At 37.5% G+C, this 25728-nt stretch overlaps 2 protein-coding genes across 3 annotated transcripts in view; one reads left to right on the forward strand and one right to left on the reverse strand.

Moving 5' to 3' along the window:
- Positions 1 to 25728, reverse strand: part of LOC117983932 (uridine 5'-monophosphate synthase-like) — a 27770-nt gene continuing 2042 nt past the window's right edge. Inside the window, exons 1-3 of one of the 2 annotated variants that reach the window (XM_034970575.2) lie at positions 6214 to 6416; positions 2698 to 2841; positions 1 to 1335 (exon numbers count right to left, since the gene is read on the reverse strand). In XM_034970575.2, coding sequence (XP_034826466.1) covers positions 835 to 1335; positions 2698 to 2841 — 645 coding nt within the window. In that variant the 5' untranslated portion in view covers positions 6214 to 6416 and the 3' untranslated portion in view covers positions 1 to 834. Of the gene's footprint in view, positions 1336 to 2697; positions 2842 to 6213; positions 6417 to 25728 lie in introns of those variants that run through there. The other variant, XM_069499810.1, reaches the window with a different exon arrangement.
- Positions 17270 to 25728, forward strand: part of LOC117983931 (tubulin beta-1 chain-like) — a 27193-nt gene continuing 18734 nt past the window's right edge. The window contains exon 1 of the mRNA XM_034970574.2: positions 17270 to 17430. Coding sequence (XP_034826465.1) covers positions 17374 to 17430 — 57 coding nt within the window. The 5' untranslated portion in view covers positions 17270 to 17373. The remainder of the gene's footprint in view (positions 17431 to 25728) is intronic.

Below are 25728 nucleotides of genomic sequence, written 5' to 3' on the forward strand. Positions count from 1 at the left end.
ACCATAACTAAGGTATAATAAATTTAATTAGGTAGTACCATATTTAAATAGACAACGGTACCTATTAACGCTTATGCTAAATACACACATTTGCATGCGCCGGAGACTGCTTTGCCCGGTGATTCCTCTATAACGGTCAATTCTAATTGTTAGCTTAGAAGGTATTAATTATATTATGTTACCCACAAGTAGGTACCTACTTATACATATAAATAGAAATAATTTACCACATGCTTCTCTCACCCCTTACCCCTCTCTCAACCCTCTCTCTCCTATTTACACCCTTAGTTTTCCTTGTCAAAGGTAACTAACTACCTAACCTAAAAGGTAAAGGTAACCTAAGTAAATAATATATTAAATGTTGGATGCGTTAGGTACGTATCTATCTACTTAGATTAGATTGATCCGCTGTGCTCGACTTGTCTAAGGGTAGACCTTTTATTAAATATTCAATGAAATTAATAATGGTGGGTAGGTAATAGTGGTTAGACACCTAAAAATTAAAATAGGTAGGTAATAATTAATACATAATATAATAATAAATAAATAAATAATTAAATAGATAGCTAAACAAACTACTTTCCTATATACTATAGGTATCTATTATTATTATAGATTTATAAGTAGACTAAAGTAAAAGTAGGTGTTGACTTATTTACTTCTTAGCAACCTTATACCTACTAGCTATTTGCCTGATTAAAATAATCTTTAAGCTTATTATATACAACTATTAGAACTATTAGTACGCGACACGTTGAGGTAGCAATCGGGCGTCCCCTCGCCTCATGCCCGGTTGCCATCTCGACCTGTCGCGTACTAAGTTCCCGTAACGTTTCATAATGGCGCTATCTGTTCCAAGTTGTCTTTCATACCAAATTGGCATTCTTTAATGTGATCGGAAACAATTTCGACAGTTTCCTCGCTAATTCGGCCGGCATCTCGGAGAATTTTCACTAATTCGGTCATCGTAAAAAGAGATTTCACCTGGACGCCATTTGCTGAAAGTACACTAGCGCCACCTTGCTCCCTATCGAGAACTATTACGGCATGCGTGACTTTCAAGCCCTCGTCTCGTAGAGTAGTGACAGTTTCTAGTAAGCTGCCGCCAGATGTCACTACGTCTTCGACGACTAGGCAGTTCTGGTTTTTGTCGAAGACGCCTTCGAGGATTTTCTTGGTGGCGTACATTTTGGTTTCCTTTCTCTTCATGATCATGGGGGTGTTGGCGTGGACGGACATGACGGCCGCGAAGGGAAGCGCGGCGTAGGGGACGCCACACAGGATGTCGTGATCTATTTCGGAAGCCAAGATTTGTAACTGTTGAGTGATTGCCAGCTGGAATGAGGAGAAAATAAATAACATAAGGACGAGCATTATGTAGGTATATTTTACTTTATTGGTTTAATAAGTATGTAGATACCTACTTATATCGAGGAGACATATTTTCATTTTAAATTATGAAAAATCTAGTGACTTCACCCGCGTGGATTTAGGTTTTTAAAAATCCCGTAAAAACTCCTCCGTTTAATATTCGTCTACGGGATACAAGCTAGCGGCAAGGTACTTAGGTATCTCTGTGCGAATGGGACGAGAAAAAGTGAGAAAGTAACAGAAAATTTTCATATTTCTAATAGAAATTAGCATGGATTCTTTAACCATCAGTAAGAATAATACTTACTTACCTACTTAAATTAAAAAAATAATAAGTAGGTACAATTTTAATGAAGCAAGGCAGATCTCTTTAGGCGGAACCGGGTAGTAAAATCACTTCTAATCGTTTCAAATTCAAAACGTCTGCAAAGCTGCGTACTAAAGCACTTAGGTAATTGTACAGTACGTAATTTGTACTTAGGCAATTGTATTGAGTAGGCATAGGCAGTCTCTGGTATAGGTAGTGATCGGCAAGCAACTTGAGCAAAAAGTTTGCGCATCGTGAGAAACAACTAACAAGGTAACAGTAAACCACGAAGTAATTTTGTAGACCCGTTCAAGAATGGAAACTAATTATATTATGTCTGTGGTTTCTGTAAAAATAAGTACAGATTTGTGTGTAAATTCTTGAGAATGCACCCCAGTACCAACTCCTTCCATTTGATCGGATCCAAAGGCGGGCTATTCGACTTGTGGACGATCCCAAACTAACCGGCTCGTTGGAAAGCCTGGAGCACCGCAGAGACGTTAGCTCTCTATGCGTGTTCTATCGCCTGTATAATGGGGAGTGCTCTGAAGAGCTTTTTGACCTCATTCCACCCTCTTTTTTCTACAACCGCACCGCGCGCCACCGTAAGGAATTTCACCCTCACCATCTGGGTGTCTGGTGCACTTCGACCGTCCGCTGTGCCAGATCCTTCTTTCCACGCACATGCAAACTGTGGAACCAACTCCCATCGGCGGTGTTCCCACTAGATTATAACATGGGGTTATTCAAGGGGCGGACCAACAAATTCCTAAAAGGCCGGCAACGCATCGGCGGCTCCTCTGGTGCTGCAAATGTTCATGGGCGGCGGTAATCACTTAACATCAGGTGACCCGCCTGCTCGTTTGCTCGCTACCTATATCTATTAAAAAAAAAAAAGAGAGTGTAAACGTGACCACAGACATAACTACTTTTAGATATTATTAGTTCCTAAGTATAACGTAGGTATCTACACATTTTGATTGGTTAGTATTCAAATGAGACCTAAACTAAGTACTAACCATAATCTTAGGGTGCGAGACGACGACTCGCAGGTCGAAGTAGATGGGAGTGCGGCGGCCGAGCTTGGCCTCGATGTCGCCGAGCCGCACCGCGCCCGCGTCGAACAGCTGCACCGCCAACTCCTGCAGCTTGCACACCTGCATCTGGAACATTCAACCGAGTGAGGGGAACCCACGGCTACACCTTGCAGTGTGCTCCGCTAACTTAGAGACTACGATAGCCATCGAGCTCATTTGACATTGGTTAGTTCTACATTGCTGCTTCGTTGAGTGTTATTAAAATCATCTTTCGTGGAAAACGTTCAATGGATTTACAAAAGTAAATGTCAATGAGCTTGGTGGCTATCATTCAGTGTTGAGATCTTTAGAGCGCACTCTGACTTTGCTTAGACTTAAGACCGAGTTAAAACGAGACAGAGCTATATCTCTCACAAAAATCTGTCTCGTTTTAACTCAATTATAAGTCTGTGCAAAGTCAAAGTGAGCTATAGATCTCAGCCTTTGACTCTTAGTTAGTGTTTAAGTACCTAAAATCTGCGTCCAGTAATAGATAGGTACTTAGCTATATAATAATTATGGAAATTCATGGTATTAATTGTTTATAATATTATTAACGCATTAATTATTATTATAGATACCTATTTTATTATCTTTATCGTATTATAATTACTTTTTGATCGTTTTTAAATTTTAATAGATATTAATTTGTAAGTTATCAATTAGGAAAGAAAAAGAATCATACACTATAATACTTTTGTTGCATTTTAAAACTTGCTTTTAAATGCAACAAACCAACAAACAACCATAACTCATGTTTGTTAGTTGGTTTGTCCTTCAATCACATTCGCGTCGCTACAGATGCATCGACGTGATTTTTTGCATAGAAAGACTTGGAGATACTTCTTTAGGATACTTTTTATCCCGGATAATAATATGCGGAAAATCAAAGAGTTTCCACGGTATTTTTAGGGTTCAAACCTCAAAAGGAAAAAGGGTTCCTTATATAGGATCACTTCGCACTTCACGCACGCTTCTCTATACAGGGTGTAACCAGAACGCTGGCAAAATCGAAGACAGGTGATGGTACTGACGATTACTGATATGATACCACAAAAAAACGCGGAAAAAATATAAAATAGAGGTCAACAAACGTTGCGTAAGTAGGCCACTCGGAGTCATTCCGGGTTTGAAAAGTACTAAATCACTAAAACTACAAAATGTTTATTGGTAGTGGATTGTGTTTAGGTAGTATAACAATAATTCTAAGTTTTTGCTAGCGTTTTGGTTACATCCTGTATAGTTTTATAGTTAACAGATTTTGCGGGAAAAAACGCTTGGTAATTTATCATGGTGCGCGCTAGCTCAGGAGGTCAATTAAAACTCAAAGTTAAAGGACGGGTCGACTGACTGACTCATCTCATCTCACATGATATCACAGTTGTGACGACCTAGTCGGATAGGGTAGTCATTAATATTCAAGGATACGAGATAAAGTTCAAGAACTATAACGACTTGACTCTCTACTCGACGCACGATCGACGACAGACAGTCAGACAACAAAGTGATCCTATAAGGGTTCCGTTTTTCCTTTTGAGGTACGGAACCTTAAAGAATTCTCGGAGAAAATAATTAGTTTGGCCATCCAAAGAGGTAATGCTGCCACTTGCCAGCATCTTGGGTACAATGCCTCGCTGCGGGGTGGTCTCGATGAGGTTTTAGATTTAATTTAATTTATTTTAGTTTTAATTTAATGTTTTTTTTCTTTACTTTTAATTTAGATTTAAGTTTATTTAATAAAATTGTCTATCCCTTTTTAACACCAAATAATAGATTTAAAAATGCTAAGCATTCTCGAATCTCGAATAGATCAAATATTCTAATATTGTCACGGAGGAAATAAAAATAGTCAATTCTCACCACAACTGGTTTGACCGCTTGCTACATGATCGTCTGATAGATAAACTCTGGTTAAGCTGGAAGATCTGTCCGACTATTTTATACTAGCTTATCCCTGCGACTTCATCCGCGTGGACCACATAAATTACAAACCCTTTTTTTTTTTAACGCTGGGAAATGCGTTTACGCATCCCCCCTCCTGGAAGCCAGCCAGCTAACAAGCCATCCAACTAACTGGAGGGAAGGTATGTGGGACTCACCGGCCGAGAAGCGACCGGAATACCCACTAAAACCCAGCGGCATTTCTGCACGTCGCCTGGCGACTGGGTCACGGGAACGCCGAAGCAAACCACCGCGACCCAGTCAGCGACATCCGCCGAGGCGGACGCTCCACCGGGGACCCCGCTCACGAGGTCCACCACCACACGTCCGAGGCGCACCAACGATGTGCGCCTCCTCCCCCCGGGGACCCAACGGGCAACAACGCGATCCCGCGCACGTCGCCCGCGTCCCATCCTCCGCCTCGTCCACTGTGCCCTCTGCTAGTCAGAGGGACACGCGGAGAATCCTCCCCCTGCCAGGTCATTAGCCATGGCTAACAATATCCCCGAAGAGAGATTATTAGCCATGTTACCGGAGTGCACCGGCTCGAATACTGCTCTTCCCCTCGGATGCCCGAAGGCATCCAAAAGGGACCAGCAGCACCCAGGCACACTGGGAGGTTACCTGGCTAATTTTTGAGGTGCGGAACCCTAAAAATGAACTTTCATGTATTACTTAATTACCTACTAATCGACAACACAAAGTTTCTAGCAATAGTCCTCGTGTTAAAACTTTAGAATCCACATTTGAACGTGGTATAGAATAGACTCCTTACGAGCATGCCTAATATTCGACATAATAATCATATTTAAAAACACAAAAAAACCTTGTTAAAAATTCTATTCGCGTACCTATAAATACCATTTTGAGTACCTAACTAATTTTTTTCTATAAAAACTTCATCTGGTTAGTAACCAAGCAACGGAAAGGTTTGATTTGCTAAAGTTCGTTCAATCGAGAACACAAAGTTTCTAGCAAGTTCTCGTGTTAGAACTTAGAAGCAATGATCTGAGCCATAGACACATTTACCTGGACTTAATTGTTTGATGACTCTAAAAAATGTTGCGAAAGGTCTATTCGCATAAGATTCCAAACTCAATCCCTATAAAAACATCCTAGGTACTATAAAAACATAACGTTCGCTATAAATCTATCACAGGATTATAAGTTTGCTCAATAGAGAACACGAACTTTCTAGCAAGTTCTCGTGAATGTTCTACGACTAGTGACGATGACGACTAGACATACCTACCTACACCCAAACAAACTTTAGGTTTACGTCTACATATTTAGGTACGTAAAATACAAGATTTTTTTTATTAAATGCAACCTCTAATAGATTTGTTACCAATAGACAGCAATCTTAAAAACCTACCTCAATAAAAATATTCCAAAATATTATTTCATGTTACGCCATATTTTTTATACATAACGAAAACATAGCTCATAAATAAATTACTCATATAAAGTTTTTTGGCAAGGGAAAGTAAAAATAAATTTATTAGAATTAACTGTTACCTTTCGTAAAATTATGCAATACTTCGAACTCAAAACGGCACATAAAAATCCAAAAAAAATCGCTAATAAACTGTCACTACATTTGTAAAACTTCACTGTTGGTTCCAAAACTGTAGGTTTTCAGATTTTCGCTCAAAAATTGCACAACAAGAACAAGACCCTCGGGTCCGAACTCTCCAAACGTGGTGAACAGTGAACAGTCAACCTCTCTGTCCAGTGTGAAATGTAAACAAGTCAATATATTTTAATGAGGTATCTACCTATACTATATGATGGGGCGCCCATGAATTTTGATTGATGAGGAACTTGTACTATTCAGTATACATTATAGAGAAAACTTAAAGCAAAATCTTAAGTCTATAAAACCAGTAGTTGAGGTTTTAGTAACACTGTATGTAGGTCAATTCCGTAAAACCTGCATCAATCACAATTATTGTGATTGGCTGAATTTATGGTATTCTTGTTGCAACAATGAATTGTAGAGAGTGAGCGTTAAGCAATCAGAGGTGATTGCAATCGTGACATTGATCTGTCATTCAACCGCAATCGCGCAGCTTTCTATTCATTTAAGTTTTTAAGTGCAAATAATTTTCCGGACTTGGCCTGACAATAAGGAATCGTGGTCACCCTACTATATTTTAACGACATAATGAATGATATGTCTTGTATTCAGCTATGTACTTACCTACTCAATATAATATTTCCTTGTTAGTTTTTGCTCCCTATTTTACTCAAGCTTCAATGATTTATTCGAATTACTGTGTAATGCCCGCGACTTCGTCCGATTGGATTTACGTTTTTTAATCCCGTTGGAACTCTTTTCCGATATAAAACGTAGACTTTGTGGTAAGTCAGAGTATAAGCTATCTCCATGACAAATTTCAGCCAAATCGGTTCAGTCATTGTCGCTGAATAACAAACATACCACATACAAACTTTCCTCTTCATAATATTAGTGTGTCTAGGTATAAGATATAGATCTAGGTTATAGATGATCCCCGCGACTTCGCCCGATTGGATTAAGGTTTTTTTTAAACGGTTTAACGATAAAAAAACTTGGATTTGACTCGCTCCAGCAATGCACGGGGCTGCAATGGCTTGTATAGTACGGTATAATAACATTGTAAATTGAAAAATTAAAAAGAGCAACCGCCGAGTCTCTTGCTGGTTCTTCTCGGTAGGAACGGCATTCCGAACCAGTGGTAAATTAAAACTACCTGACTATTCATAAGCACTTTTAAAAAGTTTACATGGATAAAAAAACATTCTATTCTATTCTATTCTATTCTAAATCCATGGGAACTCTTTGATTTTCCGGCGTAAAACGTAGGTAATTATGCTGAACCGATTTCGCAAATTTTTATAATATTCCTTGAAGTACGAGGATGGTTCTTATGGAGAGAAAAATTTAAAATCGACTGTTAGGCGGAACGAAGTTCGCCAGGACAGCTAGTAGGATATAATTTTGCAACTTGTCATGACTTGGCAAAATAATATATATTAAAAGATTTTGAAATACACTTAGAGTCTTGAAATCTTTTACCTTATTATTATATTCAGCTATGCTCCATATTATCTGTAGGTAAATAACCAAACGACATTCCTAAATTAAGTGTTGCATACATTTACATAATATATCAATATATATTATATTAGGTATAACATAATATTTTAGCTAGGTTATAATATTATTTTGTTTGATAAAGTTTTTTTTCGGAATGTCAAACCAATAATACCCTGATTAGCTACCGAATTTATAAAATACCTAAAGAAAACCATTTCGAACTAGCAATAGATAATTACAGAACTAATAAAAGTTGAAAAACCGGCCAAGTGCGAGTCAGGCTCACGCACCGAGGGTTCCGTAGTACAGTCGTATTTTTTCGACATTTTGAACGATAAATCAAAAACTATGATTCATAAAAATAAATAAAAATCAGTTTTAGAATCCACAGGTGAAGCCCTTTCATATGATACCCCACTTGATATAGTTATCATACTTTGATAATTGAAAATAATAATTATTAGTTCATGACCACAACTTTTTTTTGTGTGATCTAACCCTAAATTCACGGTTTTAAGATTTTTTCCCAAATGTCTGCTATAAGATTTACCTACCTGCCAAATTTCATGACTCTAGGTCAACGGGAAATACCTTGTTGGTTTCTTGACAGACAGACAGACAGACAACAAAATGATCCTATAAGGGTTCCGTTTTTCCTTTTGAGGTACGGAACCCTAAAAAGTCGAAAAATGCGGATGACGTAGGATATAATAGGTTTATTGTGCTAGGAGAAACGAGGAGATCCTTAGGAGAACCAGAGGAAGCTGAGGAACCGACATAGTTCAGCGGGTTGCGAAGCTGAAGTGGCAATGGACCGAACACAAACATTTCACGTTTCAAGATGCTAGAATAGCGACCTAGCACCGGAAAGTGCAGCCTTGGCAGACCACCCACTAGGTGGGTAGACAGATGATGCTTTTAGGGTTCCGTACCTCAAAAGGAAAAACGGAACCCTTATAGGATCACTTTCTTGTCTGTCTGTCTGTCTAGCTGTCTGTCTTCACCTGTACATTCTAAAACAGATTTTTATTTATTTTTATGCATCATAGTTTTTGAATTATCGTGCAAAACGTCGAAAAAATACGACTGTAGTACGGAACCTGACTCGCACTTGGCCGGTTTTTTTTATTCAGATACAAGTTAGCTCTTGACTTCAATCTCACCTGGTGGTAAGTGATTATGCAGTCTAAGATGGAGCGGGCTAACCTGGAAGGGGTTTGGCAGTTTTTATTAAACCCATGCCCGTTTCGTTTCTACATTGAACCGAAACGCTAAATCGCTTGGCGGCACGGCTTTGCTGGTAGGGAGGTAACTAGCCACAGCCGAAGCCTGACCAGACCAGACCAGAAATTTTGAATTTTTTTATTTTTATTTTTATTCATTATAGGTATACGCTTGACCACAAACATACCTGATGGGAAGTGATGATGTGGCCTAAGATGGGACGCGTTTACCTAGAAGATGCCTATTCACTCTTGTTTTAAAGATACCCGGGTTGTAATTGGTAGGAAACACATATCGCGGAAGAGTATTCCAAACCTTAGCCATACGTATGAGGAATGATAACGCAAAACGTTTCGTGCGTGTAGATGGAATGTCGACGACATAAGGATGGAAACTCGCCCGACGAAATTATAAAATTCCAAACCCCTGCCAGGAATCGAACCTGGGATCTAATAAATAAAGACAGTGCTTACCACTGCGCCAGGGAGGTCGTCAAAATTAGTCCCAGAGAGCCGCTAGATTCAGACGGGAACGCACAAGTTGCGTGTGGAAGTTGCTACTGGAGACCATTGTCCAGCGGTGGACGTCTATCGGTTGACGACGAAGATAAGGTATATATACTTACCTATACCTATTAGCTTGAGCATTATGAGTACGACGATAACTTTATAGCCTCAATAGCTCGGTAAAGGAGTGGACTGAAAACCGAAAGGTCGACGGTTCAAACCCCGCCCGTTGCACTATTGTCGTACCTACTCCTAGCACAAGCCTGACGCTTAGTTGGAGAGGAAAGTGGAATATTAGTCATTTAACAGGGCTAATGTTCTTTTAAAAAAAGAAAAAAACTAGGTAGCTAAATTTGGGCCGTTTGCGTAAAACATCGCAATTAACAAGTTAACATAAACAAAAACATTAAACAGATTAACCATAAACTAGGGGTTAACGAATCGGAGGTAGTTAACCTATATGTTTATCCCGAAATACCTAACTGTAAACTAGGTAAGAGTAGGAGCATTTTACGTTCTTATTTATTTATTGGTATAGATTTTAAGCTGTGATAGCCTAGTGATTAGGACGTGCGCCTCCTAATCGTAGGTCGGACCGCACCTCTAATTTTGCAGAGTTAGGTGCTTGAGTTATATGTTTAGAAACCAATAAATTTCCAAATTGTCTCTGTCGGTAATCGAATCCAGGGCCTACCACTGCACCAGAGAGATTCGCTAAACAATTTTGTATTTGACTGTACAATGTACATAAACAAACGCCTCAGTATTTTACTGTCGGTTGATTTGACTATCGAATTTTTTTTTTCCTTGTCATTATCTGCAATCAGTCGGGGGACTGTAAGCAGATTTTTTGTGCTGAATTTGGTATTGAGAAACGAGGGAGCCATTGGCCACTGCTCCCACGTCCATCAGATATCGAGCACATCAGCTCGTTTTAGTCTTTTTACTCTAGGGGCAGCTAGAAGTGAGTTAGCGAGTGGGTTTGGATCTGACTATCGAAATAATTAAAAAAATTGCAAACTAGCGACTCGGCCATTCGGACGAGTTCCTTTCGGTCGAGATGTCTCCCACGGGGCCAAGTCTGATGTCCAGAGGCGTCTTTACCTATGGTGCAGGGTGTGCGGCGCACACGGGCGCCGGGTCTAAGGGGGCGCCGAGCGCCCTCTAATGCGACACCTCCAAAGATGCGTCGATGCCGGCGCTCTCAAAGACCCTGCGCTTGTGTTATGGCCGACGCCGTCATCATTTAAAATTGCACCATTTGCATCCGAATTTCCGTTTGAAAATATAACTGTTAGTATTCCATTTTGACCCTGCTCCTACTAGACTAGAGGGCGCCAGGGTACTGGTTGCACACGGGCGCCACAAGGGCTAGAGACGCCTCTGCTGATGTCCTAATGAAGGTTGGATGAGTCACAGGTCGCCAGGAACAAGATGTGCCGTCGAACATTCCGGCTGGCTGGGATGAGCCGACTCGGGGTCGACGACATTTTTGGCGTTGCGCCAACTATCTAGGTTGTTTTAGTTTAGAGTAGACAATCGTTTATTTGCTTGTCTATTTTATGGGAGAGAAATAACCTTAAAGAACCCTATTTTAATTAAGTAAACGTAGGCTCAGTTGCATGTCGGCCGGTTAATGTTACGTTACGACTCTATGGTTAAAGGAGACGGTCCACTTGGGTGTACTCTTGTACCCTATAGTCCATACCGTGACAAGCGAAAAATACAGAGAGTTCGTCTAAATTACTAAACATATAAAAGCGGCCAAGTGCGTGACGGGCTACGCGCAGTGTAGGGTTCCGTAGTCACAATCCTAGAAAAACAGATATGTACTTATAACTCATTAACCTGTGAACCCTACTTAGCCATTATGGCTTTCCTTTAAAATTGATTATATATACTACTGCTGTAAATTTTTTCACGTTCCTATGTACTACCATTTGGCTGATAGAGGTGGGGGGAGGGGGGCACACACACTTGACTCTAATAAAAATTTGCACTTTAAAACATCATATTTTACAAACGGATCTAGAAATCGAAAAATGATGTTCCCAGACCCACAGTATTTTTAAAAGAGCTATTCAAGAGTAGGGGATTCAAACCCGGGCATGCACCTCTAACTTTTTGGAGTACATTATGTATCATTATCCTTATTATAAAGTCAGCCACCTTTTCCTTTTAGATTAAGATGTACCACCTACTTTAAAAGGAGGTAACCAATAACGGCATGATATGATTCGTTTAGGCTATGGAATAGAATAGAATAGAATGTTTTTTTTATTCATGTAAACTTTTTACAAGTGCTTATGAATAGTCAGGTAGTTTTAATTTACCACTGGTTCGGAATGCCGTTCCTACCGAGAAGAACCAGCAAGAAACTCGGCGGTTGCTCTTTTTAATTTTTCAATTTACAATGTTATTATACCGTACTATACAAGCCATTGCAGCCCCGTGCATTGCTGGAGCGAGTCAAATCCAAGCTTTTTTATCGTTCACATAGTATGCAGTATGCAGTACAGTAACGGACTTTACCGACACTACTTAATTAGATACTCATGAGCCATTATTGTAATTTGTGGTGAAAATTAAACGCATTAAATTCCAAATTCAACGTGGTTTATCTTTCTTGTTATCTAACTTGGTGAAAGATTTAATTGTTTCTAATTTGCTGCTGAATATTCAATTCTTCATCTCGTTCCAAATTAAGTATGTAAGTCTGTCTGTCATATAACAGATGTTTTTAACATCTTTTTGTGAGAAATTACCTACACCTACCTACTGAACAGGAATCTTCTAAATCACTATACCCCCATTATACATGCGAAAGTGGGTTTGTTTGTCGGTTTGTCCTTCAATCACGTCGCAACAGAGCAAGGGAGTGAAGTGATTTTTAGGGTTCCGTAGCCAAATGGCAAAAAACGGAACCCTTATGAATTCGTCATGTCCGTATGTCACAGCCACTTTTTTCCGAAACTATAAGAGCACCTACTGTTGAAACTTGGTAAGTAGATGAATTCTGTGAAAAATAAATAAAAGAAACAATAAATTTTGGGGTTATCAGTTTAAAATATTTTCTTGTGCAAGTGGGCCTAAAAATCTAAAATATCTAATGATCACTTTAGGGTAGTAAACGACGTGGAGTTGTTTACATTAAGAAAACTATCAAAGCACCAAATTAATTAATTTGAAGCCAATTTAAAAGCTTTTGTAATTTTAGATTGAAACTATTAACAGCGTTATTAAAATTCTTTAAGGTTAGCAAAAAAAACGTCTTTTTATAAGCTGAACGTTTGTTTTTTTATTTAGGACCAGGGGGTTTGTTTTATGGGTTCCGTACCTCAAAAGGAAAAAAGGAACCCATGTAGGATCACTCTGTTATTTTTCTGTCTGTCCGTCTGTCATGTCTGTCAAAAAACCTGTAGGGTACTTCTCGTCGACCTAAAATCATGACATTTGGCAGGTAGGTCATGTGTTATATGTCTTATAACACAAGTAAAAAATCCGAAAACCGTGAATTTGTGGTTACAACACAAAAAATAATTAAGATAACTATACCAAGTGGGGCATCATATGAAAGGGCTACCTGCACATTCTAAAACAGGTTTTTTTTGCATAATACTTAGTTTTTGATTTATTGTGCAAAATGACGAAAAAAATACCCGAGTACCTACGGGACCCTCAGTGCGCGAGTCTGAATCGAACTTGACCAGTTTTTTAGTATTTAATTTATTGTTATAGCGGCAACAGAAATATGTACATCATCGGCGATAATTTCAACTGTCTAACTATTACGGTTCATGAGATATAGACTGGTAACAGACGGACGAACAGTGGAGTCTTAGTAATAGGATCCCGTTTTACCCTTTGGGGACGGAACCCTAAAAACTGTAATACTTTATCAAAATTGTCTAAGTTTTAGACCATTTGCCATCAAATCATCAAAATGGTTCTTCTGATTCTAATTGAAAAAAATGTTTAAAGTCCATAATTGTTTTATTTCTTTATCCTCGTCTCATCTCTAGCCAATCGCCATTTTGGTACGGAGAATTACTTTTTAATGCGTGCATTCAAGTTCTAGACAGACTCGACAGGGCTGCCAAAAAGTTTAGTTTAGTAAGTAGGTACCTTCAATCAATCAATCAATCAGCCTGTTTGCGTCCACTGCTGGACATAGGCCTTCCTAAGAGCACGCCACCACACACGATCCTCCGCCTTCCTCATCCACCCACTTCCCGCTATCTTCTTAAGGTCGTCAGTCCAGCGGGTTGGAGGTCGTCCCACACTGCGCTTGCTGATACGCGGTCTCCACTCCAGAACACGTCTGCCTCATCGGCCATCGGCTCTGCGGCAGACGTGGCCTGCCCACTGCCACTTCAGCTGGCTAATTTGTTGGGCTATGCCGGTCACTCTGGTTCTCCTACGGATTTCCTCGTTACGGATTTTGTCCCTCAGAGAGATACCCAACATAGCCCGCTCCATAGCCCGCTGAGCGACTTTGAACTTGTGGACAAGGCCAACTGTCAGTGTCCACGTTTCAGCGCCATACGTCATCACAGGTAGGACACACTCATTAAAGACTTTCGTCTTTAGGCTTTAGTTACCTACCTTACAATTTACAAAACAAAAAAAAAAACGATTGAATTATGTTCTAAATATAAAAAGAAAAAGCCTGACTGATCTATCAACGCACTTAAACTATGCTCTGTAGTGAGCCGGCGATGGGTTGATTACCATGATGATAATGAGTTTCAGAGTTTACCTATCGATTATAAATAAACAAGTCTTTCCTCTTTATGATATTAAAACTTTCTTAAATAATATACTACCTGACATCATTATTATTAAGTAGATACAAAAAAATTAATGAATATAATAAACGTTTCTATTCAAATTAAAAAAAGTTAGTTGCATATAATAGATAAGTCATTCAACAACTTACTCTTTTTACCCGATTTTTCTGAAGTGTAATTATTTTTACTGGCAACCCTAGCGCTGCTGTCAAATTGTGAGTGAAAATGGCGTGATTTTGCGAGCGTCCATTGTTTGAGTACCTATCATTAAATGAATCCGGTGCGGGTACAGTTAGCTTTCATTGAAATATTATATTATAATGGAATATAGCTATGAATAGGAAATGTCATGAGAAATTTTGTATATCATTATTTTATACTTAGGCTATTAGCTTAAAAATTTATCTAAAAGCAGCGGACGTCCGCAACTTGGACAAAAAGATTTTATAAGATACCTACATTATAATAATAAGTATGCTTTTACAGGACGAAGTTTCTGTGATTTGTAATAGGAAATATTATCAAACGGATGGCTAAGTGTTTTTAGTTAAATTATTTTATTATACTAGCTTATGCTCGCATATGCTTCGTCCGCGTGGACTACACAAATTTCAAACCCCTATTTCACGCGCTTAGGGGTTGAATTTTCAAAAATCCTTTCTTAGCGGATGCCTACGTCATAATAGCTATCTGCATGCCAAATTTCAGCCCGATCCATCCAGTAGTTTGAGCTGTGCGTTGATAGATCAGTCAGTCAGTCAATCAGTCAGTCACCTGTTCCTTTTATATATTTAGATTATTAAGAATTTCAATAGGTAAGTAGTGGAAATGTGGAAGGATTTGGGAAGGTTCCGGAGATCAGGTTGTTCAAACAGGCAGACAGACAGACGAAAATTTTAAAAACGTATGAGTCAGTAATGGTGAAATATCCTTACGAGCCTAATATAAGGTAGTTACTTCGATATTACAGACAGACACATCAATTTTATTTATTAGTATAGAATAGATTAGTATAGATATTATTTCAGCCTTTCAAGATAATATTCATAAAGTGAAAGTATATCGGTCGATAGTTCCGCAGGAAAAATGTGCCTTTTCCCAGACTTAGTGGCGGGAAGCCAAGGGAAAGGGAGTTGCGTAAGACGATTTGTAACTTTTCCAATATTTACATCGTTACAGATAAATAAATAATAAAAAAATAAAATAAAAAAAAATCGCTTATACCTACTTGCTAGAGAGAAACTTCTCATCTGCTGATTACTTTATAAGTCCCGCAAATTGCTAATGAGCGTGGCCGCCATTTTAGTGACGTCAGTATTAGATTGAAGTTTCGAGCTGATGGTATATTTTCACTTAAATATACGTCAAAATGACGTCATTTCGATGTTAATGGGACATGGTTCCAGCGCAATAGCAACTTGCGGGACTTCTGCTGTATCATAATATTATTCAGGTGTGAAAAGTAGGTACCTACCATGGACTACAGAAACTGTACCTACCTACTATCTAGATATTAACAAACGTACCTACAATGTCCTCAAACAAAACTTTTTTGCTTGTTTTTTTGGCCGTTTTATTTTATTTGATGGCAGATCTTATAATTTTTATGTTATAACTTTATTACACCATCTTTGAAAATACACGTTCAGCTTAAATCAACATCCTACTTTTAAAAAATAATGTTTAAAAACCATCAATAAATAATAGTTGTAAAAGTAATAATAATTAGCACAATATTTATTGCAGAGAAAGCGCAGTTATCCGATATGGCAACACTGGACAAAGCGCTAAGTTATCTTCACTGCAATTAGATGGGCCTTGAATTAATTTATGGTTATGTCGGCGGCCGGCGCATGAACTCGCGGGCTCGCTCGTGGTGAATCACGGACATGGTGTGGCCAACCTTTGATCATTCATTTACCCTATTTTCAGTACATTATACTCATGGCATTTAAGCTTATTTCGTCATATTTGTATTGTATAAAATTGGTACATACCACGATTAATTAAGCGATTTTTAACTTATAAATTTTATATATTTATACTTATACGCGATATTTCGACTCAGTTCTGAGTGATTAATCGTGGTATATACCCGTTTTATAATTTATTAGCTAATGCCCACGACTTTGTTCAAATGGATTTGGATATTTAAAAATCCGCGGGGAACCCTTTTATTTTCCTGGACAAAAGTAGCCTATGTCACTTTCCAGGTCTTTAAGTATATCCATGCAAAAAATCACGTTAATTCGTGCTCCGTTGCGGCGTGGTTGAAGGATAAACCAACAAACAAACACACTTTCGCATTATGGGTATTTATAATAATTTATTTGTGGGTAGTGTGTACTTTAACAACAGACATAAATTAGATAGATAGACTAGATTTGTACCACATAATAGCGTTTTTGTGTACTTTTATTTTTCACACATAATTTTACAACACAATAACAGATGGGAACGATGATCCCGCAGAAGTATAAACTGTGTTGCAGTGACCATCGTTACACATTAGATCAAACTGCTGGCAAATTAGCACGAATGTGTACTTTCCCGTTAATATGGATTATTTTTTATACCCATGTTTGAATATAAATAAATACCTACAAATCACAACATTATCATTTATCACCCACCGGCTTACTATTGGGCACGGGTCACCTCTCAAATTATGAAGAGTTTGGCCATAAACACAGAATATATAGTACTCCATAAACTACCACCATATTAACTATTAACTACATAAACTACCACGTTGTAGCGTGCTCTAAAATTTAGAGTCTTTAAATGTAAAATTCATGTTCTGTCCTCTTAGAAAGAAAAGATGCAGATATTCTAAATTTAGTTTAGAGAAAGACAACAGAATCGGTATAAAAGTAAATGAAAGTCACCCTAAAATGTGGGTAAATCTTTCAATACAGCCACATTCTCACCCCGAGCGACATCATTCACTCCCGACGTTCACTTGTTTCCTACGTCGCTCCTCATTCGAGCTTCAGCCGGTCACAACACAAGGCGGGCTGTATAGCTGCCGTAATATCTTTAGATATTTAACTGTTAATTTAAGTTTAAAACCAAAATGCGGGAAATTGTCCACCTTCAGGCGGGGCAGTGCGGAAACCAGATAGGGGCTAAGGTAAGTGTCTTTTTAATTCAAATTTTAAAATTCGCAACGTTCTTTTTTTCAGTTACGTGTGTTAAAACTTTTTGTTAGCGGTAGCTACTCGTTTTTTGTTTGGTTTTTGAATTTGATCTTTTAAATTGAAATAATTGTTCTAACGATGACGTATACGTACCTTACGTACATTAGAACGATATTTCCAAGTTTAACCTTTTTGAACTAGGTATCCCAACTTTTTAAAACTTATTGCTACTCTTCCGAATTTCGAATTTTTAATATTTTATGTGTACTGAATTTATATCTCCGATTTAATTATTGTATTAGGGAATAACGAGTACCTATAGGTATGTTTGTTAAATATTAATATGTAATATGTCACATATTTTTAAAACTACCCGAATATCGTCTAAAATAAAATGGTACATATCACTAACCATGTACACAAACTAATAATTATTTTTACACTTAATTTAGGAAATTACATTTTAAAGTACCTATAGGTTTGAAATTACTTTTGTTCGACTACTGGGCAGGTCCGTATTTCTCATATTATCCTATTTTTAGGGTTCCGTACCTCAAAAGGAGAAATGGAATCCTTATAGGATCACTTTGTCGTCTGTCTGTCAAGAAACCTATACGGTACTACCCGTTGACCTAGAATCATGAAATTTGGCAGGAAGGTAGGTCCTATAGCAGACATGAGGGGAAAAATCTAAAAACCATGAATTTGCACTATAGCAAGTGGGGTATCATATGAAAGGGCTTGTACATTCTAAAACCGATTTTTATATATTTTTAGGCATAATAATCTTTGGTTTATCGTGAAAAATGTCGATAAAATACGATTGTAGTATGGAACCATGAGTGCGCGAATCTGACTCGCACTTGGCCGGTTTTTTTATGAAAACGCCATACTTAACATAATTAAAAAAATTAGGAACCAAAGTTAAAAGTTAAACAACAGTCATTCATTCTATTTTTAAACTAACGACAAAAAATTATTAAGAAACCTTAGACTTATTCTACTGCATGACATTCTCTGTTCTGAAGTTTCAATCCTTACTAATACTATAAATGCGAAAGTGTGTCTGTCTGTCTGTCTGCTAGCCTTTTACGGACCATCCGTTTAACCGATTTTGACGAAATTTTGAACATATAATAGCTTACATCCCGGGTAAGGACATAGGCTACTTTTTATCGCGGAAAATCAAAGAGTTCCCACGGGATTTGTACCTAAAACCTAATTCCCCTGCCATCAGCTAGTACTAAAATAAGGCCAAATACCTAATATGATTACAATTTTACAATTTTGAAATTGGAAATAATCTTCTAAATATATTAAAGGAAAAGGTGACTGACTGACTGACTGACTGATCTATCAACGCACAGCTCAAACTATTGGACGGATCGGGCTGAAGTTTGGTAGCTGGAATTTTCAAAAATCCTTTCTTAGCGGATGCCTACATCATAATAGCTATCTGCATGCCAAATTTCAGCCCGATCCGTCCAGTAGTTTGAGCTGTGCGTTGATAGATCAGTCAGTCAGTCAGTCAGTCACCTTTTCCTTTTATATATTTAGATTATTATAAGCTAGTATGGATATAATATGGAATTAATCTGTGTAGGTACCGATCTTATTTCGCTGACAGATACGTTTTGTGCCTACATATTTGTGTCGATGTGTACTGACATGTTGATTGTTTGATGATATTTGAATACGGACGCTGACTCGGCTGAAAACCTTGCGCGTGTCGACAGCCATTGTAACTTGGTTACATGGCAGTAGCAGGGGATATTAATCGCTTTACAATTTTTTAAAGGGTTCCGTACCTCAAAAGGAAAAACGGAACCCTTATAGGATCACTTTGTTGTCTGTCTGTCTGTCTGTCTGTCGGTCTGTCAAGAAACCTACAGGGTACTTCCCGTTGACCTAGAATCATGAAATTTGGCAGGTAGGGAGATCTTATAGCTGATATTTGTGGAAAAATCTGAAAACCGTGAATTTAGGGTTAGATCACACAAAAAAAATTAAATTGTGGTCATGACCTAATAATTAGTATTTTCAATTATCAAAGTAAGATAACTATATCAAATGGGGTATCATATGAAAGGGATTCTAAAACAGATTTTTATTTATTTTTATGAATCACAGTTTTTGATTTATCGTGCAAAATGTCGTAAAATACGACGTTACGAGTACGGAATCCTCATTGCGCGAGCCTGACTCGCACTTGGCCGGTTTTTATTTATTTTTATTTATTAGGTTTAACTTACGCTTACTTACACTAATATTTAAAAATAATACTTATTCAAAAAATGTTACTAAAATATGTAGTGGTCATTTACACGTAAACACAACATTTGCTTAAAAAATTGGTTAGATACAAAAAATACTATTACAATTATTAATATAAATCGAGGGAAAATACAAAAAGACACACTAGTGAAGTTACATTTACGATAATAAATAATTAGTGTTTAACAGAGCCTACCAACATTGTAACTATTTGCTTCAGTGAATGAACGACTGAATGAACGAAATATGAATAGAAAAATAATGTTTTTTGAAATTTTAGGTGGTACTTACATCTAGAAGTAAGTGTGCAATTATAGGTAATTTATTTTCGTGAAACGTTAAATTTGGTTGTGGATAAAAACTGCTTATTATTTCCTAGACGTAGGTATTTTGGTATAAGTAACCGTAGCGGCATAATGGTGTGATAATGGTTCGGTTTTTAGGGTTCCGCAACCGAAAAATGCCAATGGGATCAAAGTCAAAGTCAAATGATTGATTTTAAATAGGTATCATGTTACTCTTATTGATAGTCAAAATTGTTAGATTTGTAAGATGATATTATGGTGGTGATAATTAATTAGGTACGGAAACTTGAAACGCTAGGATCCTATTACTAAGCCTCCGCTGTCTATCCGTCTGTCCGTCCGTCTGTTTGTCTGTCAGTTAGCTGTATGTACCTCATGTACCGCAATGTTAGGTAGAGGGTTAAAATTTTCACAATGTAGGTATATTTCTATTTCCGCTATAACAACAAATAATTTAAAAAAACCGGTCGAGTGACCGACTCGCGTACTGAGGGTTCCGTACTATTTTTCGTCCGTTTTTCGTTTTACTAGTCCTATTTTTCGTCATTTTGCAGGATAAATCAAAAACTATTATGCATATAAAAATAAATAAAAATCTGTTTTAAAATGAAAAGGTAATCTGTTTTAGAATGTACAGATAAAGCCCTTTCATATGATACCCCACTTGGTATATTAATGGTGTAATATGGTGTTGTTCATGAACACATTTAATTTTTTTTTAGATGTGACCAGAAATTCACGGTTTTCGGATTTTTCCCCCTTACTTACGTGTGCTATTAGACCTACTTATGATTCTAGGTCAACGAGAAGTACCCTATAGGTTTCTTGACAGACACGACATACAGACAGACAACGAAGTAATCCTATAAGGGTTCCTTTTGAGGGACGGAACCCTAATTTTTTTTAATTTCAAAACGGTCGCCATGCAAAGAGCAAATAATGCGTTATATCTTGTACTACGGTACGGATTACGGAACCCTTCGTGTGCGAGCCCGACTCACACTTGATCGCTTTTTATTGGAGCAAACCAAATGATATGCTTTCTAACAGCGACGGCTAGACTTCTCGGTCCGATCTTATAAAGGTGATATAAAAAATTGTTGAGTAGATACCTACTTCGAAATACGAAGGAGGTGAAAGTATGACTTTGTTCAGAAATGAGTTATCAAAAATTACAGCTTTCTTCTTCCTGAAAAAACCGGCTAAGTGCAAGTCAGGGTGCACCGAGGGTTCCGTACTACAGTCGTATTTTTTCGACATTTTGCACGATAATATTTTGCCTGTATCCTTCCCCGGGATATAAGCTAACTCTGTACCAAATTTCATCAAAATCGGTTGAACGGTTGGGCCGTGAAAAGCTAGCAGATAGACAGACTTTCGCATTTTTAATATTAGTACCTATGGATTACCAAATAATGAAATTATTTGTCATAGAGGTACAGCATACAATCAATAAAATGTCACAACACAATGTATAGAATAATGTTTATTCGAGGTATCATATAGGTGGTACATGGTGTAGGCAATATCGTCCTGTACAGCAGTGCAACACCTCGAACAGGTAGGCAACTCAGCTTGTGTTGAGTGAGTTGAGACGACGGGCCCCTCAGGCACAGAATATCCTCAGGGCTCAGACACAAACCTCTATAGCACTTTGTAGAAGTTTGCATTTGCCTTTTTGCTGCAATAGGTATAATGTAAGGTACCGTTCTAGGGTGGCACGGACCAAATGTGGCCTACTTACGAATTGTTTAGAATCAAAACACTCCAATATCACGATATATTCAAATTTTCATGTTCGACGCAGCCTCAGGGCCGTGGCCTTGTCGCAAAAGCGATAGCTTAGTGCAGGTCAAGCTAAATCAAATAGCTAAGAAATGTATAGTAAGAAAATAAGTAGTACCTAGTAAGAAATAATCCAACATAAAATAATACAATCTACTGTAGTACCACCACTATACAACCACTATATACCAGTATACCACTATATACAATTACAGGAACAATTTCCACAAAAACACAGACATTTACGTTAATGTTTTTCTATATTTAGCAACTGTAAATTCAAACTATTTTTTGTCATTTTGGTTTATCATAATATAAAGGATTTTTCCAATAACTTTTTTTTCCTGTAACAAGACTGTGCCCAAGTAGAGTCTGGACTCTGGGCCAAGCCTGGGCCCAAAACTGGGCGGTCTCCTTTCATTGAACTTGATTGGTTAGTATTCAAAGACTAAGATTTGTCTGGACTCTAGAGTGCAATACGAATAAGACCCTCTTAAGAATTAAGATTACGAAATGAAACAGCTGTCATAGGGGCCAGTTCACTGAACGAATGATAACAATAAATTGTGACAAAGGTTCAAGAACTTTAAGAGCCCCCATGGCATTTAATTTTAAAATGCAATGATTATCTGTGACCACTTTATCGTTTTGATCACATTTGCTGGTATAGTACTATAGTCGACGCATTTTAAACTGAGTCGTCGAGTTATCTGTCTGTTTCGCTCGCACTTATCTACGACCTGTAAGTGCGAGCGAAACAGACAGATAACTCGACGACTCAGTTTAAAATGCGCCGACTATACCACCTTTATAAGTTACGTCGATGTACCTGCGCAGAAATCTTATTTATGAATGGTGCGAAAATATCTCGCTTTTTTCCTTTTGTGGTATGGAACGCTAAAAACCGACCAAGTGCGAGTCAGACTCGCGTACCGAGGGTTCCCGTACTACAGTCATATTTTTTCGACATTTTGTACGATAATTCAAAAACTATGATGCATAAAAATAAATGAAAATCTGTTTAAGAATGCACAGGTGAAGCTCTTTCATATGATACCCCACTTGATATAGTTATCTTACTTTGATAATTGAAAATACTAATTATAAGTTCATGACCACAATTAATTTTTTTTGTGTGATGTAACCCTAAATTTACGGTTTTAAGATTTGCCCCTTATGTCGTCTGCTATAAGACCTACCTGCCAAATTTCATGATTCTAAGTCAACGGGAAGTACCCTATTGGTTTCTTGACAGACCGACAGACAGACAACAAAGTGGGGTAGGTAATAGGTATAAGGGTTCCGTTTTTCCTTTTGAGGTACGGAACCCTAACAAGAGGCAAAATCACTCCTAAAAGCGAATCTACATGGAATTGACTCAGACAGCCATACTCAGAGTAACTATTAATCGTTAATTAAGTTGACAGAGCTATATCTCTCACATAAATCTGTCTCGTTTTAACTCAATCTTAAGTAACGATTAGCGACTCTGAGTACCGCGGAAAATGCCCTTGTACCGGGTTCAAACTGTGAGTGCGATAACTAGCGGAACTAGCGTGATTACGATTACAAAGACGCGGAGTCCGTTAACGACCGTTATTTTATCATCGCTCTTTCAAATATGGAACACTACGCGATTACGTTCACTAATCAATGTGTGAAATTAAAGTGTTATTTCTTGTACGGTGGTAGGGAACCCTTCGTGTGCGAGCAAACTCGCACTTGGCCATCATTTATTTCTTAGGCTGATACTTAGGTACCTTTTAATCTTTGCCTGAACCATTAACATAACCTAACTTTTTGAATTGTAGAACAATAAGTCCCGCAAATTGCTGTGGCGCTGGAACCATGTCTCATTATCATCGAAATGACGTTATTTAACGTATATTTAAGTAAAAACATACCATCAGCTCGAAACTTCAGTCTAGTGCTGACGTCACTAAAATGGTGGCCACGCGCATTAGCAGTTTGCGAGATTAATGCCATCAGAACACTTTCGAATGATGAAAATACTACCTACCCTTCACTAACGAACGAATGAATGAATGATAAATTCGAATTTCGAATGCACTGAACTGCGAAGTCGCAGCTGTGATTTTGACTTTGTTTTATAATCTTTGTTTTACAGATCATTATAATTTGTAAAACATAAATGTTTCTAATTTTGAAACAAAAAACTACTTATTTTTAATCTTGACATCTCACAAGACATTTCACAAAACATTATGACACTTTAGTTCCGATTTTTTTCTGTCTGTTTTACGGGTCTGACGGTCCCCTTTTGAGCCTTATAGTTTTATCAACTACATATATTTCTTTAAGCAATTAATTACTTTTACTCAAGACAAACTAGTTTCACTTCAGACTGCATTATCACTTCCTATCAGATATGATAGTCATCAAGTTGGTCGGATGTAAAGTAATTAACGCTAGATAATAATTTAAAATTGAAATCACGTCCTAAAGTAATAATGGTTAGTAATATTTTTTGTCTAAATCGAGTGAATTTGCCGTTGTTATCTATATTTTAGAGTTCATTGATAAGTATTTTAAAGATAATTTCTTATTTATCAGAATCAGTTTTTAAGAAATTGAAGATGACCTGCCACCTCGCAATTTGGATTAATTTTAACCTTATACCTAATGCGTTAAAAAAAAATTCTATTATGTCTTGTAAAATTCGAAAAAAATATTTTAGTCCTACGGAACACTCTGTTCTAAGCGTAAGTCAAAAGAGTATCTACCTACTTGTTTGTCTGTTCCTTATCAAATATCAAGAATGTGTGTCACGCTATACTTAATCTGAAATATAAATCATTTAAGCTTGTCATGATTGTTCTAAGAACTTACTCATTGCTTATCAATACGTCGTGATTGTTTTAATTAAGTAGTCTAAATGTATGAAAGGAAAAGGTGACTGACTGACAGACTGACTGACTGATCTAACAACGCACAGCTCAAACTACTGAACGGATCGGACTGAAATTTGGCGCGCAGATAGAGCTATTATGACGTAGGCATCCGCTAAGACAGGATTTTTGGAAATTCATCCCCTAAGGGGGTGAAATAGGGGTTTGAAATTTTTGTAGTCTACGAGCATAAGCCGCGAAGTTAGAAGTCGCGAGCATAAGCTAGTAATAACTATTAATAATTCAGACTAATTCTGTAAATACAAAACTTTGTCTGCCTGTCTGTCTTTATGTCTGTCTGTCTTTAGTGCGTTGATATATCAGTCAGTCAGTCAGTCAGTCACTTTTTCCTTTGATATATTTAAAGATTATATTATGCAAGAGATCGTGAGGTCAATAGCATGTGAGAAAATTGAAGAAATTACTCGCACTTGGTCGAATTATTTGTAATCAAGTATCAAGAATGTGAATCACAATGTTAATCATTCAATCATTCATTCATTAAGAATAACGTGTTTCATGCTTCTTGTAATCTGGATGTTAATCACGCAACTATTTGAAAATAATATAATGTGAATCACGTAGAGAAGTGTTTTGTTTACATTACTATAAACAATTAATCAGTCCTGTTTTTTATGCATCAGCATTTTCCCTTCTCCGAGAAATTAGCTGAATATGCTCTGATCGAGTCACGTAGCTACACGGATCGTAATTAATAAAACCGGCCAAGTACACGCTCCTGAAGAAACACTCCTGTACTTTATTATTTTGGGGTGTGGAACTCCAAGAGTATCAGTTTCTCACATTGATTTTAATTTAAAAAACCGGCCCAGTGCGAGTCAGGCTAGCGCAATGAGAGTTCCGTACTACAGTCGTAGTTTTTCGATATTTTGCACGATAATTCAAAAACTATGATGCATAAAAATAAATAAAAATCTGTTTTAAAATCTACAAATAAAGCTCTTTCATATGATACCCCACTTTGTATAGTAATCTTTGAAAATAGCAATATTTGTTC

Source organism: Maniola hyperantus, chromosome 7 (genome assembly GCF_902806685.2).
Source record: "Maniola hyperantus chromosome 7, iAphHyp1.2, whole genome shotgun sequence".
NCBI lineage: Eukaryota > Metazoa > Arthropoda > Insecta > Lepidoptera > Nymphalidae > Maniola > Maniola hyperantus.